Below are 18,596 nucleotides of genomic sequence, written 5' to 3'. Positions count from 1 at the left end.
CACACAGAATGCGAGGCTTCCACAACCACAGGTGCGGAGGAGGGCACTTGAGACACGTATTGAAACCCAAATGGTTTTAGAACACCCTAGAAGTTACCCTGAGAAAAGATGGGCATGGTGGACACGGTGCAACGCCTGAGCGATCATAGGAACCAGAGCTCACCTCAGGGAAGTTCAGGGGGGGGCGGGGTGGGGAGGAATAGGCAAGTTGGGGGTTGCATAGTTGGAGGGGGCAGGAGGGGAGGTAAGACCGGGAAGTACCATAGGGCCCTTGAAGCATACCAGGGCATACACTCAGAGACATACCTCCGAGATGCGATGGGGACCAAGATACTGACATACACTATCCGAGGGCTAAACTCTCCCGTTAAAGCTAAACTCTCCTGCTAAAAGGAAAAAGGTGGAACATTTTCTAAAACAAGGGAATTATGATATAATAATGCTCCAGGAAACAAGAGGGCAGGACAAGAAAAAGGTTTGGCTGAAAGGGTATAATCAGATAATACAGTCTAACGCGCAAGACAAAAAAGCGGGAGTCATGATCGCATTTCGGGACTCCTTAAAGGCACAGATACTTTCACACTGAGGCGGATAAGCAGGGGAGATATTTATTTGTGCACACAGAAATAGAAGGATATCCCCTTACGTTAGCGGCACTCTACGCTCCCAATACGGGTCAGGAGGGATTCCTCAAAGACACTCTGGAAAAACTAGAACGGTTTGCTATAGGGCAGATGGTGCTGGGAGGGGACTTGAACATTGTGTGGGACCCCACACTAGACAGATCTGGTACCAGACAGCAGAGGCAGGGTACCCCATCGAATGCCCTGAAACAGAAAATGTCCAACCTAGCGCTGGGAGATATCTGGAGGCATATCAACACCAATCAACAAGGTTTCACATACTTTTCACATGTCCTCAACACAATGTCAAGGATAGAATACCTCTGGGCCTCGACAGGTATCCTGGGGAAAATACAGAAGGCAGAGACCGGATCCATCTCACTCTCCGATCACGCCCCCCTGTGGGCCGAGATATCGCTAACCCCAAGGGTCCCCAGGTTGTGGAAGTGGCGACTCCCAGAGGAAATAATCCAGGACCCAGTGTTAGGGAACACCCTCCGAGAACATATCACTGAATATCTATCAAATAATAACCTCCCAGAAATATCAATAGAATCCCAATGGGAAGCGCTAAAGACGGTCACGAGAGGACACTTAATCGATTTAAAGGCCGAAAGGGAGAAACTCAACCTCCAATGGGAAAAAGAGTTGGAGGCAAAGATTAGCAAAATCCAAGCAGAAACCCACATTGAAGATACAAAAAGCCCTTAGACATGTTCAAGGCCAGCTAGACTCTTCGCACAAAAAAAGCAGAAAGACAATTGATCCGGCTGAAACACTGGTACTACATAAAGGCAAATAGAGCCGATAAATTACTGGCCAGACAACTAAAGGGGAAAATTTAGGATAGGACAGTAATGGCGTTGATTGATGATAAAGGGATTAGAAAGACACAAACAACGGAAATTGGGGTCATATTTGAGCAGTTCTATCGGCGTCTTTACTCAACAGACCAACCAGACGAGAACCTTCAAAAGACCTATCTAGAGGGTGTGAATCTTCCGGTACTATCGGACATAGAAAGGTAAACACTAGATAATTATATTATTCAGGAAGAGGTGAGCAAAGCAATTAGAGACCTCCCCAGGAATAAGGCCCCAGGCCCAGATGGATATACCGCACAATTCTATAAGACGTACAGCGATATAGTGACTCCAGTCTTAACGCTACTATTTAACTTCTTTGAAGATAAAGCTAATATCACCCAATCGATCAATGAGGCAAATATGCTGGTCATTCATAAACAGGGTAAGGACCCGCAGCTTCCATCCTCATACTGCCCGATAGCGTTGATAAATCAAGATGCAAAGTTGTATATCAAAATCTTAGCCACCAGGTTTATGCAAGTACTCCCGAAGTTGATCCATCAGGATCAATCAGGATTATTCCCCGAAAGACAAAACGCACAACAATATCAGGAGGGTCCTCCACATAGTGGAGAAAATAGGAATAACACACTCCCCAGCAATAATATTGGCCCTGGAGGCAGAAAAGGCGTTCGATCGAGTAGAGTGGACACTCCTGTTTCAAACACTGAGGAGAATGGGGGTAGGTGACTCCTTCATAAGAATGGTTAAAGCCAACTACAACTCTCCAAACATAAGAGTAGCACTGAACGGAGGCCTATCCAACAAGATTCAAATCGTGAGGGGGACAAAACAAGGATGCCTCCTATCCCCCCTTATTATACGTTATCTTTTTGGAGCCACGACTGGTGCAGATAAGAAACGAACAGGAAATAAAGGGCATAGAAATGGCAGGTAGCACACACAAAATTGCAGCATACGCAGATGATATGTTGGTGATTCTGGGGGGGATCCAGAGAACTCCCTCCCAATCCTCATGCAGGAGATTGGAACATTTGTCTCCCTGTCAGGGCTAAAAATCAATAGACAGAAATCAGAAATCCTGATACTGGAGGGCAATAGCACGCAGATTCATTCCGTAGCAACTGAGCTGCACCTAAAAGTGGCAAAAATGGGGGTCAAATATCTGGGAATCACCTTGACAGACAGGATACAACATCTATACTCCCAAAACTATCCCCAACTACTACAAAAAATTAAACGAGACTTGGGGAGATGGAACCCCTTATCAATATCATGGTGGGGCGGATAACAGTGATCTAGATGACCATCCTACCCAAACTTATGTATCTATTCCAAGCGTAAACGATAAGACTCCCACCAGCTTTCTTCAAATCTCTAACAAAAGCCGCCTCGGAATACATATGGCAGGGGAAAACCCTGAGGGTATCGAACATGGTCCTTACCGCCTCAAGGAAGGACAGGTGGTGTGCCCTCCCGCACTTTAAAAAAATATTATCAGCTGGCCCAATTATGGGTATTGAATGAATGGATAGCAGACAACTCACAGAAGTTGTTGGTAGCACAAGATAGAGCAGTGGCAACTACACCCACAAGACATTTGCCATGGGTGGGGAGGAAACACAGACATCCCAATTTACAAATTAGCGAAATTATGAAAGCGACACTAGGAATATGGGATAAGGCAACACAGAAAGGTACACTAACAAAAGATGAAGCCCCCTATATGCCTCTATTCAAAAATTCAGAATTCCCGCCCAGACTAGAGAAAAGGGCATTCCAGAAGTGGGAGGAGGCAGGATGCAAAATGGTTGGGGATATGTTCCAAGTCCAACAGATAAGATCATTTGAAGAATGCTCTGCTCTGTTAAACCTGAACGCTAAGAACAGATATTAATATGATCAATTATACAACAGGTTAGATACGCCCAGAATAAAAGAAGCCGCAACGAGGGAGCCAACTCGTTCTGAAACATACATTATGACACATGATGGAACGAAAACATTTGTTTCAAGCACCCGTAGATACATAAACACCTATGCGGAGGAAATAAAATAGCAATACATTAAAAGATGTGACAAGACCCTGAAAAGAACAATCCCAAAGGAGCGGTGGGAACACACATGGGAGATACCTAAACTTAATAAGGTGATACAGACGAAAGAAATGTGAATGAAAATCCTCTTGCAATGGCATTACACACCAGAAAGCCTTCCGGGGCTCCCCTAATAAATGTTGGAGGGAAAGGGGATTGGCGGCATATTTGGTGGGACTCCCAAACCTGCAGCAATACTGGGTTGACGTGAAGGCACACATGCAGCTAATGTACCCAGGCATGGGTGACTTGGGGGGAAGAAGTATGGCTATGTGGGATATGGGACACGAAAGACAAGAAACTTACTAAAACACAGAAATGAAACATTATGGGTCTACTGAATTGAGCATGGTTGGAAAAAGTCCAAAAGTGGAAGCAGAAGCACCCACCCCTGGCAATGGATTGGATAAGAAAAGTATGGTCCCATATAACAAATGGAACACATCACGAACAACTTACAGGGGAGTAACCAAAAATTTAGAGACGATTGGGCCGAAACCCTTGAATACCTTCAAAGCGACTATATGGAACCGTGGTGCCCACACAAAATAAAGAGATTGGACTTCTTTAAATAAGAAGGAGAAGAGACATCTCGGAAAACAGAGTTGATACTTGGATCTTCTCGGAGGTGGGGAGGGGGGGTTGGGAATGTTACAAGTTTATGTAAAACCAATAAAAATATATATATTTTTTTAAAAAGCATTGCGAGGTAGTATGCAGGCTTTGGGCTCCTTTTTGAGCCTTTCAGACACTGGTAGACCCAGACCGGTATCTCAGGGACAAGACAAGTACTTTCCTCTGCCCTTCTCAACTAGGAGGATTTGTAGAGATCACTTGAAGCTTCTGTCAGGTCGCACTGCGTGCCAGGGACTCAGTTATAGTAGGCATTGTCCAGCCAGGTTGTCATCACAAATAGGACATTGGGTTGGTTAAGGATAACAGCTTACCTCTTCCTTGAAACTCCTGGACATCACCACACTGGCAGAGGACTTTGGAATGGACTGTAGTCCCATCCCAATAGGATTTTAGTGAATCCTAATTCCAGAGTGTTCCAAAGATAAATCAATTTAGGAGAGAGTCCAGCCCCCACTATATAGAGAAAACTCCACAGCAGATTGATCTGGAGTAAGCCTGTTAAGAATACAATCCAGTTGCTGTACCGAAATGTTCATGGCCTTCTGATGTCATACTCCGAATGCTTTCTCTGTACAAGTAGGGGCAGGACGTTTGGGAGTTCCAACACAATCCAAGAGGGTACTCTAAGCCCACCCTTTTCATTGGTCCGCCTACATCAAAACACTCCAGTATAACAAACCGAGGTAAAACCTGGCAATTGTAATGGCTGGGCTTCCTTTGAAGTACCAGTTACCAGCTGAAGTCCCCGGGTGTGCTCCTGTTCCATAAAGGATTTGACCAACCATCTCAGGGGGTTTAAAGGGTATGAATCTTGGATGAGACCTGAATGGCAGTGGTGCAAATCGTTCAAAAGCCACAATAAAAAGCACACACACACACACACACACACACACACACACACACAGGTTACAGGAAAAGAAACAGTTCAAATGAACCTTGCATCCTTACGTGAACTAAATAAGGTTCTGAATAAAAGCAAAGCGATAATTTAATAAATATGAGCAACAATGTTTTTCTATTTACTAAAAGTTCATTGCGCAACCAACTTTTCCAAAGCAAAAATGAGAGGAACACATTGGAAATTAGCAAAATGGAAAAAATAGGGTTTTTATTAACTCCATAAAAACTCCACTGACTGTGAATTTCAGTTCCATACAAAAGGCTTTGGATGCGAACCACATAACGCAAGTAAGATACAGAAGAAGGCATCTTTGAGCAAGGGGTAGATTCTGAGACACATGCGTTGACAAGTGAGGCATCACAATGAATATTCCATCAATCTAGCCATTTACAATGCATTCTCAGGGCACACTGATGCTAGTTGAAAATCGCTTGTTAAGTTTCTGATCAAAACTGACTTCTAAGGGGGTAAAAAGTTGTTTTCCATTGATTAAAAATACTCCGGTCATCAATCAAAAATAGATTTTAGAATTTTAAAAACAGATTTGGTTAGTGAACAAAACTTTTTGAATTTGGTAATTACTGTAAATAGACGTTTTATTTTGATCTTAAAAGCTCTCTTGAGATCAGGAAACATTTTTGGATTTTCCCTTTGTGGTTTAAACACATCAACAGAGCAGTGCAGGTGGCATCAAGGGGCAGATACCTGTTCACTTTTACTCCCCATTTTACGTGATATAAGGAAGTGAAATGGACAGGTACATCACATCTGGGATAGTAAAGTATATCACACAGAAATAATCTTTAAAGAAATATTAACATGTACTGTTTACCATGCTGAACTCTTGGTTGTGGAATGAACTTCTACAAGGACTTTGGATAACTGTTCTACCCTGCTTAATGTGGCCTGATAACGAAGTCGCACTGTTAAGCAGCAGGAACTACCACAATGACATGGAAGGGGACAACATTACACTGCTGGTTACTGTAACACAAGTAAAAGACTGTTCTTGGAAATACAAGACAGTAAAAGAATCCTACAAATCTACAGTGCACAAAATTGCTTGACATAAAATAAATTTTAAAAACCACACACACAAGCAAACTATGCAATCCCCCCTTGATCTACCTCTGGGATAGGACTCGGTCACTAACTTTGCTTTTAAAGACATTTATTGTCACACAAAGAAAGAAAATTTAAAATCAGGTAATTTGTACCATTTACACCGACCACCAGCTGAGGTAGCCAAATGGACCAGTGTTCAGGTTTTGTCCAGCAGCCCCAAGTGCACTCACAAGAAGCCGTCAGTGAGTAAGCAACGGTGTGTTGTGTGCATGTGGAAAATTCAGTAGGGCGAGTGCATTTTTATTTTTCATGCACGTCTAGTACTTTGCAACTTGCAGTGTATGCACTGGTCAGCTTCTGGGTGGATAATATTGCAACTTGGAGCATTTGGAAATCGCCCACCTGCTTTGAATCGCTGTTGAATTTTTCCAAAGCTTTCTTACAGTTCACAAAAGAGTAGCCTGTTCTTTTTCGGAGTTTCACCAAGAGGTCTTTGTCAACTGCCAGAAGTCTGAAGCCGGAATGGAAAAAAGCAGTCGGCTGCCAGGAGACAATCTGGTAAGAGTAAAGCAAAAACATAAGTGAAAAGTGAATCGAGAGAAATATTAAAAAATAAATAAAAACACAGGGGCGAGGACAAAACCACAATGATGTTTTAGAATGCTCTTATAAGGTTCAGTGGGATTCACCTATAAAGATAAACTGGGGTACCAACATTTAGCATGCTATGTTCTGCACATGTCACTAGTTATATAAAGGGGTTAATAATGAGCACAGTACAGACTGAACCACCATGCAAATACATCAACAACTATTTTGTAATCAAAACAGCTCGTTGGGTTGCATGTGAAATGCAGAGAAGTATGTAACTTGCAGATTACATGTTGCAATCACAGCTGAGCAATATTTCAGAGGTCCTTAAAATGAATATTGTTGCAGTGGATAAATATTTTTGTTGTGCCAAGAGCCATTTCAGTTTCTGTAAACACTATAAAATAATTGTCAAAGTTAGAAAAGCTTTGAAAAATGATACTGCTTTTAGACTTTGTTTCGCTCCCATATAAATAATGAATTTCTCATTCTGCTCAGCAATGCACTTTTGCACTAGCTATTGGTGAGTGATAACGGACTCTGGGCGACTAAGAAATGGTCAGCTGTTTGAATGGGTAGAATTGAGGTGGCGAGTGACTTTTTTGGTCTGGCTAGTAGCTTGCAACATTTTTACCCCTGTCCCAAGTCATGCTGCAGCTATCACATAATTGGAATGTATAAAACATAGCGGATTGATCGCGAAAGGATGAAAAGAGGGAAAGAGCAGCTAACAGTTCACTCTTCCTTAGAAAATATATAATGAAGTAATAAACTGTTCTGACAACTGACCTTTTGCAGCAGACTTGGCCATTGGGACGTTAGTACAATGGAGCATCTACCCTATTGAAGTGTTCAAACTAGGTCTATGGTTTCCATTCTGTGAACATATGCGATCCTCTGCTAGCCCTCTTCTTGCCTCCAACTTCAGACCAATCTCCCTTCTCCCCTTCATTTCAAAGCTTCTCGAGCGCCTAACCTACTCTCAGCTTTTGTCTCCTCTCACTCCCTCCTCCCCACCTCTCAGTCTGGTGTCCGCCCTAAACACTCCACTGAGAATGCTCGCACTTATGTACTCAATTCTCTCCTCACCGCTCGCTATGCTAAGCAATTCTCAATTCTTATCCTCATTGACCTCTCGGCTGCCTTTGACACCGTAGATCACCCCTTACTTCTTAGCACTCTGTCCTCCTTCGGCTTCAAAGGCGCTGTCCTCTCCTGGCTCTCCTCTTACCTCTCTAACCGATGCTTTACTGTCTCCTGGGGCGGCCGCACCTCCTCCAGCTTCCCCCTGAACTATGGCATTCCCCAGAGCTCTGTATTCGGACCTTTCCTTTTCTCTCTCTATACCTCCCTTCTCGCCCCCGTCATCGCTTCCTTCGGCATCTCCCACCACTTCTATGCGGAAGATACCCAACTCTTTCTCGCCTTCTCTTCCTTCCTCTCTGACCTCCACCACACACACTCTTCCTGCCTTACGGCCATAAAAAAATTGGATGTCATCCAACTTTCTTTCCCTCAAGACAGACAAGACTGAAGTGCTTTTCTTCCATCCTAACACTCTCTCACATGCCCCTCCTCCCTTCATCCACTTTCCCCCGTCCAATCTCCCCATCTCAACCCATGCCCGCAATCTTGGCCTCCATATTGACTCCTCCCTCTCCCCCTCCAACCACATCTCTCTCATGCCTGTCGGCAACCCCCTCTTCAACATCCGCAAGATCCGGTCCTCCCTCTCCTTTCATGCTTCTAAACTCCTAATCTCCTCCCGTCTCTTCTACTGCTCCTCCCTTCTCTTTGGACTCCCTGTCTCTCATCTGACTCCCCTAAAATCCATAGACCACTCCTCTATCCGCACTCATTACACGGTAGGCGGTGGACCAAGGTGCTATTAGCACCTTGGTCCATACCGGTAAATTACCGGCACCGCCTTGGAGGAAAGGGGAATTACCGCCCTATTCCAAGGTTGGCGGGGCTGTAATTCCCCCTTCCTCCATTGCCCTTCCCCATTCCCATGTTTTGCCCCATAGGGCATAATGGGAATGGGGAAGGTGCCAATTACGGTACCGCAAATTCACCCTGGTCCCTTTGCGGGTCCCTACTTTAACGGCTGTTCTACACCAGGCGTTGAATGTCGGGTCCCGCAAAGGGACCTCATAGTAAGGCGGTAAGGGTTAACGGTCACCGGTACCATTACCGGTGACCGTTAACCCTTACCGCCTTCCGTGTAATGAGGCCCTATGTCTTCTTGTGCCCCGAGACTCTATTTCTACCTCACTCTCTCAACTCGGCTGGCTCCCCTTCCTCTCACAATTGAAATTTCAATTCCTCTGCCTTGTTTACAAATCTCTACATGACCTCGCCCCCCCTATCTTTCCTCCCTCCTCTCATTTTACTCTCCCTCCCGCTCTCTCCGCTCAGCCGATCTCTATCTTCTCACTGTACCTCCATCCCCTTGTGCCTCCTCACGCTTCTGCTCCTTCCAACTCTTGGCCCCCCTTCACTGGAACTCCCTACCTCTCTCTATCCGCTCCACCCCTACCTACCCATCTTTCCGCTCTTCCCTGAAAGCCCTTCTTCTACACTCCCCCCCCCCCCCGACTCTCCTTCCCTACCTCTCTCCCCCCTTCTACCCTCTTTCCCCCCTTCCCCTTCCTCCCGATGACCTCATATTGGATAATGTAACCACCATAGTGCATAGGAGGTCACCTTCCCCTCCCTCCTCTGAGTAAATTGTACTAGATACTGTCCCACTGGTTTGTTTCATGTTTCTAATTATGCTTCATTAATTACTGTACCTGTTATTCTGTAAAGCGCTTTGGTGTAAAGCGCTATATAAACATATCCCTAAGGGAAGCACTATGAAGTGCTAGTGTTGGTTGACCTCGAAGAGCAGATTTTGCCAATGCGCCTGGAGCATGGAAAAATGAAAAAGTGTGCATCTTTCATGTCCAAGGTGGTCATGAAGCCTACCTTTTTAGCAAAGGAATTACCTCTTAATGGTTTGCCATTTGATATTTTTAAGAATTGACAAACGCTTTTATTGCCCCGAGGCAGGGGCAAAAAAAAATCAAGTTGCAAGCTACTAGCCAGCCATCAAAAAGTCACTCACCACCTCAATTCTGCACATACATACTGCACACTATTTCCCGCTCGCCAAGACTTAAATGTATCACTAGCCAATGGTTAGGAGCAAGTGCACATTTTTGGATGTTCTTGAAATTCTTGTTAAAATGATAAGTGACAAAGGACTCGCCCTGCCTAACCAAACTAAGATGCTCGTCATCTTTTGTGAAGTCCAAAGTAAACAGCCTGTCCTCTGTCCAAAGCTAAGCTACTCTGTCCCTACCCTACAACTAAGACAAAAATAATACCAGGAGAATGACTTCTCCTTGATGGGTTTCCTCAGTCTTAGTAGACAATTGAGAGATACTTTTTGGCTATCTCTTGGATTAACTTTATTTAGTTCCTCTAGGGACATTTCCAAGTCTTTGGTTCCCTTCTCGTTTTCTTTGTAGACTTTTCCTCCTCAGCGGTATGGGCTTTGAGAACATGTATACAATGTCTTTCTAAGCATCTCTGAACGTCTCTCCTTCTGAGATTACTAGGGATACTGAATACCTCTTTTTGTGTTACTTGTTCTCAGAGTTTCTGTAGTTCTTTAACTCCTTAAGAAGACATTGAATATTATGATTCCCCCTCCTCCAATTCACTGTCTTTCTCCTTGAGATAATTATAGCAGACCAATAGTTATTCTTATTCTCTTGTCCAGTTCTTACATTACGGAGAGAAGTAAAATGTTTCGTACTTGTTCCCGTTCTTCTTAACTTCTGACTCTTCACTGGGATGAGTAGATTGAATCCCTAAATGTATCTTACTATTCTTAAAAAGCCGTTCAGACAGCACTGTGAGCTGAGCGCTCGTTTCTGACATCTGTGCCTAGCCTGCTGATGCACGTTCGAATCACGGCAGGGCCAACTCAACCCTTCATCTTCCCGAGGTCAATAAATTGAGTACCATGCAGTGGGTAATAATATCAACTGTTATTACAGTGCTTTGATGCCCTCAAGTGAGCTAGCGTTATATTTAAAAAAAAAAAAAAAAAAAAAGGTTTTTTTTTAAATCTCCAGCCACTCACTGGGACGATTAGGCTGCGTCCCTGAGTGTTTCTTACTCTTCTTATTTTCGGGCCACTCACTGGGACAAGTAGGCTGATGGTACTCTTCATCCCAGTGTTCCCTCTCGGGTCTCCCGCCGTCCCAGTTACCTTGGTGCCCGCGGGTTGGCATCACTGTGTCTGCTCGCAGGATAGGGACTCCCCTTGTAGTCAGGGAAGCTTTGGTTCTTGCTCTGACACCTTTGGTGTCTTCTCCGCGGCACCAGTGCTCCAGCAGTCTTGGCATTGTTGCCAGGCTGAAGAGCCCACCTCTCCTGGGGCAAGCCACCACCCTCGATTGGTTAGATCCCCTGGGGTTTCTTCCCCCTCCATCATCTGCTTTCGGCTTCCTCAGTGCTTCTTGCCCACTGCAACTTGTGGCTTCCTCTCTATGGAGGATCTCCCGGTCTTCCCAAGCACTCCCGACACAACTAATTTGAAACTCCCAGGTTTCTCACTTCTCACTGACAGTAGCATCATACCTTTTTATGATAGGTTGGTTCTCCACAGCAGAGGATTATTTATTTATTTTGCATAATATTTTGCATAAGGCGCACAGCAGCCCTCAGGCATTGTGGCATTGTGGCACTGTTAAAATAATAGTTTCTTAGTTACATTGCAAGGACTTAATTACATTACAAGAATACTTACTTTGAGTTACAAGATTACTTAGTTGCATTACAGGAATACACAAGCCACACCTCATTACGGGGGGGGCTTTAAACCAAAGGAAGCAGGTAAAGAATTACAGTCTATCAGATAACCATATGTTTTGATCATGAAAGAAAATGGTAGGGGGCACACAGGCGACCATGGGGAGGGGGCAACACAGGTGACCATGGGGGGGGGGGGGGTACCCAGCTTCATAGGCGAACACAGTTACAACGAGATGGAGCAGTTGGAAATAGGCAATGTTACCTGCAGAACTCGCCAGGGGAGCAAGGTAACAGGATAATACAATTATAGTCAGTTTCTCCATTTAGTGGAGCACTCTTCCTTATTTGTTAATTCTTCTTCATCACAGTAGTGTTGGTTCCAACCACCAAGTTAATCCACATTCACTCCGCATTCTTCTTCACAGTATTTTAACTATATTGTTCCTCAGTTTGGATCTTCACAATACCAAACACTGGCTTGGTTTGATGGATGTCTCTGAAGTTACTGTTGTTCCAAAAGTGAGGGCTCTAGAAGTTCCTTCGCAGAACAGCGGGTCCTTGTCCCCCCAGAGGGAAGTCTCTCCCTGTGAGGTCTGCATGCCGCAACCCCTAGGGGGGATTACTGCGTAGCAGCCTCACCTCACTAGCCTCACAAGAAAAGGCTCCCCTCTGGGGAGAAGTGACTGAATCCCACGATTCATCACAACTGGCATACCATTAAGCACTAACCGTTCCAGTAAACATGGGCTTTCATTAATCATCAACAGACAATTCTGCTTTCAAACCTCAAAACACATAATACAAGTCATGTTTGCTTTACTGTACAAGTGGCAAGGTTTGTTTGGGACCGACTAAAATATATACACAGAAGAGACCGAACGTGCAGATCATTGTAGAGGAAAAACAAAAGGCATATTGAGTGTCATCCTCCTGCATTATTAACATCCCCTTCTGCAACATGCTTTAGGAAGTGAACCGGCTGTATTTGCAGGTAAATGGTACACAAATCATTTGTTGTTCCAAGGGTTAATTTCTTCCAATTGACGTTTACTAAAACGTCTACTATGTGGATTCTGATTCCGGAAGCAGATTTAGTGCATTTGAACTAGTCGCTATTCAATTTATATTGGTTCCATTTATTTATTTACTTGTACATTCATATAGTGCACCAAGCCCTGAGGCATCTAGGCGCTTGTTCCATCTGTGAGGAGCTTGCACTGCAGAGGCAATTAACTGTTCCTGTTCTATCTGGGTGGTGCTTCCACTGCGGTTATGCTATTACTTGTCTCTGTGAGGAGAGCTTGGATCCCTTAGCCCCAAGTTCTTTGTGAGGGGAGTTTGGACTGCTAATGCCTATGCTGTTCCCATTCTATGCTAGTGTAGTTTGCATTTCTGATGCCCTTTGTTTACCTGTTCAGGTTGGGGGTGCTTTCACTGCTCCGTCCCATGCAGTTTCTTCTCTATGCGAGTGGAACCTCTATGCTTGTGACAGACTGCTCTGTCGTAATCTTGTACTGTTGAGACCCATGACATTCATGTTACATGCGAGGAAAGAATGTTATACGGAGGTCCCTGGTATACCTGCTCTATAGTAGGAGGGGTTTGTGCACTCCTGAAGCCTGTGTTGCAGCTGTTCTATAAACCCATTCCTTACCTGTTCTCTGTGTAAGTATCTCCAACCCCTGTTTAACTTGCATGGATCCAATCAACCTGTTCTACATGTGGACAGTTTGCATCGTTGGTGCCCAAATTCACATTTTCCGTTTGTGTGAGGAATGCCTGATCAACTCCTACTCAAGATGACCTGGCAAGATGTTCCAGGTGAGCGAAGCATTTTAAGTTCATGCGCTTTTGTACCTATTCGTTGCATAAAGGGGAACCTCAGTGTTAGTGCTCATCTGCTCCATTTTACGAGAGGGTGTGAGGGGGCGCTTATTCTACTGCACACTGATTTATCTGTTAATTTAAAAGAAACATGATATTCTGTCATGTGGACCGCTGCCGTACAATGCCATGCAGTTTTAACCTTTTGGATGTGTGGGCTAGATTTCACATTATAAAAAAACTAATATTACTCATATGAAATTGCATTTACTCTCAAAGTTTAAAAATAGGGAGTAAAATACTCCTACCACAAGATCGTATCTGGAGCACTGATCAATAATCGGTCATAAAGGGTCAGTAGGCCAAACGAATTTGCTATATGTAGGCTACAGGAGGTTAAAAACCTCATGAGGTGCTGTTTACTAGTAAGCAGAATGGACCAGCTTGATGACAAAACATGAATACCGAGGATCTGCAAGAGGCCAGGCAGAAGACACTAGAGTAGAGAAAACAGGATGGTCAGGAAGGAGCTGGTAGAAAGAAACAAGGGTAGATAAAAACAGTAAGACTAAGTAAACCAACCAACAAAGGAAATGGCAAGCATATTGGCTCAGGAAGCAGTTCAGATGCATGCAACACAACATTTCTCTCATTGAATATCTTTTATAGTAGAAAAGCCCATCTTACCAAAAAAGTTGATGGCCACCTTGGAATGAGAAAGACAACATGTAACAGGGCAACTCTGTCCACCAGTGGAAGCCGGGAACAAACAAGGACATGTAGTTCTTTGTTCCACAACACGCCATCTCATGAGATACCATAGCATCACCTACACTAGGCTACCAGAGGAATAAGCAAGTTAGCATGGCCATGCGCTTGCTGCACATAAAGCTGGAACTACTGAGCGCAATACCTAGAGAGGGGATGCACTAATGGCAGCAGTCTGGTGTTCCTGCAGTTGTGAAGTGAGGGCGCAGTGAGCTGTAATGCCATTTTGGATGTCTACAGCATTTATAGCAGGTGAGTAAAAAATAAAAATGTTCCACTTGAATCACAACCACTCCCACTTCTCATTCATAACATTTACCATTCAACTGATCTTGCCAACTTTCATCAATGTTGCCATGCCCAAAACAACTGTTTTAAAAAAGCATTTTTTGCATTGAGATGCCTATAAAAGGCAACAGGAAGTACTGAAAATATTGAATGGCGCCACATACTGGCCATGGTAGGTAAATTGTTGGATTAAACACATAATGCCTTACCACAAGTTAGAGTAATGTGTTGATCTACCAAGTACCAAAGCAGCTGCTACAAACTGGTTTAAAATCGACTTGTGGATTGGACACGATTTACACTATGCTCACACCCAAACTCGCAACTTATCTCCATCAAAAATGCTTCCTCCAGCATATTTCTACATGGATAAGAAATTTCCACTGCTATGCATTAGCATATTACTACTTGGGTCTTGTGCCAGTGTTTCTACACCACTAACAGGGTGCAATACTTGTACTCGCCACTAGCCAATGGCTAGTGATATTTGACCCTTGGCAAGTAAGAAATGGTGTGCTGTGTATATGTACATAATTGAGATGGTAAGTGACTTTGTGGTTGGCAAGTAGCTTGCAATTTAAATGTTTACCCCCTGCCACTAAATAATTTGCAACTTCTTTGACCCACTTTCTGTGGACAACAGCTGCTGTATACTTATTTTGTTCCTTATACAACTTGTTTTACCTGTTGCTAGCCTTTCTCTAATACGTATGATCTTATCAGAGGTTCTCCTCAAGTCATGCCACTTACAAAAACTCTGCACAGGATTTGATATTGCTGTGAGCTATTTCGCTAGAATAGCCTGGTTAGCTCAACCACGGGCTACTTTTGATTCTCCAGACCAATTGGTTCCCTTGAAGAATTCCTATAAGACAGTACTCTGGAGTAATGTGACACATGACACATCAATACAGTCAACTAGTAAGGATTCAGGGACACAGGGAGCCACCAGCCTGAGAACGTTTTTTTTAGAAGAAAACAAATGATACAGGAGAGTAAATCAGAGAGCGACGGTCAAACATATCAGGTTTCAGGTACCCTTAGAACAAAGGACAACACGAAAAATACTATCATAGGCGAGAGGAGGAGGGGCTAGACGAAGAACAAGACAGCAAGAAGAGTGACAAAGTCAGGCTCCAGGAGACAAAGGGCCCAGTACGAACCTAGTAATTAATCTTTCAAATAGAATGCTTACAGATACTGAATTATCAGTGCCTAATAAGGAGCTCTCGTTTGCACCGGAAGTAGGGACTAATTTCATGAATTTTCAAATGAATCTCTTTGGTTTACAAGAAAGCTAAAACTTAGAAAGTCTTCAAGGTTAGAACCTTTAAACCCCCAGAAACACTCATGTCTAAACGTGACTTAACCATTTCCAATATAGAAATTACACATCTGCTACTTTCTTTAGAACAGAATAGAACTACCAATCAAGAGCAGATATGTAATGACTAGGAGTCTATCCTATGAATCTGGAAATTAAAGAGCTAAAACCGCAATCCAAATTTACACCACAACACCACAATCTTCAGCAGAGCGCGATTGAGACCTTTCACAAGGCTCTAGCAATGGAAATCCATCAACAAATTGATAAGAGATATGCCAAGCCAAATAGGATATAGCATAATCTTACCAAAGGGGAAAATGTGTCTTTAAGCACAGCTTTCCCAGACAAGCATAGTTATCAAGGAGGCCGATAAAGGTGTCAAACGCTTCTCCAAGCAAAATAGGGGGGGGAAGGGGGCAGGTCTGTCTACTCGTGGGTGCCTCCCTTTGAAACAGCCTCCCTGCCCCCCCTCAGACTTGAGCCAGACCGTAAAATCAGTATTCTATGTCAAAACCGGAGGCTCGGATTATGCTAGTTCAAAGCTTACTTACCACCAATGTAGACATATAATCTATTGGTTTAGACCAGTCTGCTGTTTTAAGGATTTCCTCTAAACTAGCTCCTGCATTAAAGGCTTTTGATGCCATTGCTCCTCTGTTTGAACGGACCCCATAACCCCCAATGTCAATTCCTGCTTCAGTCATGCACCATTTGACCCATCTAGCAAGAGATGCTGCTGTCACCGCCTTGAACTGTTTCCTAATTGCAATGGACAATTGTGTCACCCCTATCAGTCTTAGTTCACTTGTCGTTCTGTTGTATTCCTTCAGACAGCGGACCGGACATAATCTAGGTTGGTCCGGGAAAGTCGCATACGTGACTGTCCCGATGCTTGTTTTAGTTCTTCTGTTAATGTAAAAAGTGACCCCTGAAAGTGCCAAATGACTTGGGTGGAGTAGTAATGGTTATTCTATGGACAATTCCAAAAGTTTCGGGAACCACACTTGGCTCTTCCAGTGCATCTGTCGCATACGCCACTGGGTCTGGTCTCAAGCTGAAAAAGTAAACAAATTACTTAAAAAATAAATAATGAAATAGATCCAACTGAGTGGTCAGCCTGTATGAGAATAGACCTGTTCTGCATGGGCCCCCTCATTACCATCAACGTCTGAAATGCCTCTCTGTCCAGTTGCCAGTCACTGGCATCCTTCAAGTGTCTCGAATTCGAGTTCTGCAGTCCAGGAATATATTCTGCTGTTACACTGATTCATTTCCGTAGACACATGTGCCAAAAATCTTTTGCCAGTTCTGCTAGCATTCTATGTATCGAACTGCCGACACATTGTCAGTTCTCAAAAGGATGCAACAGTTCACTCTGTCCTGGGGCCAACACCGGTATCACTACATATTATCCCCACCAAAAATATCGCTGTATATATGGTCGTCTGGAACGGCCATAGGCAATATTTTTGGGGGATTTTGGGAGTGAGGTGTCCCCCGCTCCTTTAAAAATAATGTAGGGGTGTCCCTCGCAGGTTCCATTCCTTAATATCGCTGCAAAAATATGGCAATGTTTTTGCGGAGATATTAACACATGGAACCGCCACAACTCACAGCAAATGAGCCCGCCATCAGCTGCAGGCAGTTGATATGCAGTTCTAGCTCCTTCTCTGACCAACTGCCTCCCTTTGTCATTTCTCCGCAACGGGCCCTCCAGCCTCAACAGCTGGCATCCGACTCTACGATGAGGTCCGGGGATGAGACGAATATCGCTCTCCCATTCCAACCCTCCATATCACAGAACTACCATTGAAGTTCTATTTTCGCATTTGTGCTGCTATCGGTAACCTCTGTTAGTATGACAGACCTCTCCGTAGTTGTTGGATTTTTAGGCGCTGTAGAGCACTGTAGTGTAGTGACCCTGGGAAGATTAGCCTCATCCATTCAGGCAGTCTCACTACCAGTCTGGCAAGCTCTCTCAGTGATAGTTTATCCCTCGCCAAGATTTTCCTGAGCTCTTTCTTGATTAAGTTCACTCGCTATAGGTAAGCCGAGTGTGGCCTTTCTAGTGTCCATCACAAATCCTAGAAACTCTATCATTTGGATTGTGCAAATTGGGATTCCTCCCAGTTTATTAAAAATCCCAGGTTCAGTAGTAGGGGGGTAACTTCTGCCTGTTGTTCCAGCCTTTCCTTCTCCTGACCCATAAGGAAATCCTCTAGGTATGCCATCAGTCGGATGCCCTGCTCGCTCAGGTGGCCGACTACCGTTGGCCCAGGATACTGACGCTAGCCCAAAAAGGAGGCATGTAAATTCCCACGTCTAACCTCCCTACCAGAATTGTAGGAATCTCTGGTGTTTTTTGCAGTGGTAGGTGTCTGTGAGGTCTATCCTCACTAGCCAATCTCCCGCCTGCAAGATGCTTCAACAGATGGATTCCTTGCATCTTTAAATGTCTGTATACAATGAATGCATTTAATTCTCTGAAGCTTATGACAGTTCCCGGTTTCCTCTTTCCTTTTACTAAGAACATATTGCTCATGAAACCTGGTGTTAGTTCTGTCACCTGCGTGATGGCTTCTTTCTAGTCTAGATCTAAAATGTCTTTGTTTAGTACGTTTCGGTCTTCTTCGCTGAACTTTATAGGTCTCGGGTATGTGATTTGTACAGGGTTCTGATAGAATTCTAGTCAGAATCCCTGTACTGTCTGTTCTATCCAAGCAACCCGTGATAATTGAGTACACTGTTTTAAGAACAGTGCTGTCATCCCCCCTATTACTGGGATTTCAGGTTTCACTGGGTCTTCAGGCACACTTTACTTTAGTCTCACCTGCGTTAGTT

The 18,596-nt window shown here is 44.0% G+C and overlaps 1 protein-coding gene across 1 annotated transcript in view; it reads right to left on the bottom strand.

Annotated features, from left to right (window-relative positions):
* Nucleotides 1-18,596, bottom strand: part of TSFM (Ts translation elongation factor, mitochondrial) — a 107,231-nt gene that overhangs the window by 74,425 nt on the left and 14,210 nt on the right. Inside the window, exon 2 of the mRNA XM_069653358.1 lies at nt 6,551-6,703. Within this exon, the coding sequence (XP_069509459.1) occupies nt 6,551-6,703 (153 nt within the window). The remainder of the gene's footprint in view (nt 1-6,550; nt 6,704-18,596) is intronic.

The sequence above is a fragment of the Ambystoma mexicanum genome, chromosome 3q, assembly GCF_040938575.1.
Source record: "Ambystoma mexicanum isolate Mex_15411 chromosome 3q, UKY_AmexF1_1, whole genome shotgun sequence".
Lineage (NCBI taxonomy): Eukaryota > Metazoa > Chordata > Amphibia > Caudata > Ambystomatidae > Ambystoma > Ambystoma mexicanum.
Note: the sequence above shows the minus strand (reverse complement) of the source record. Positions and strands in the feature narration are given on the sequence as shown.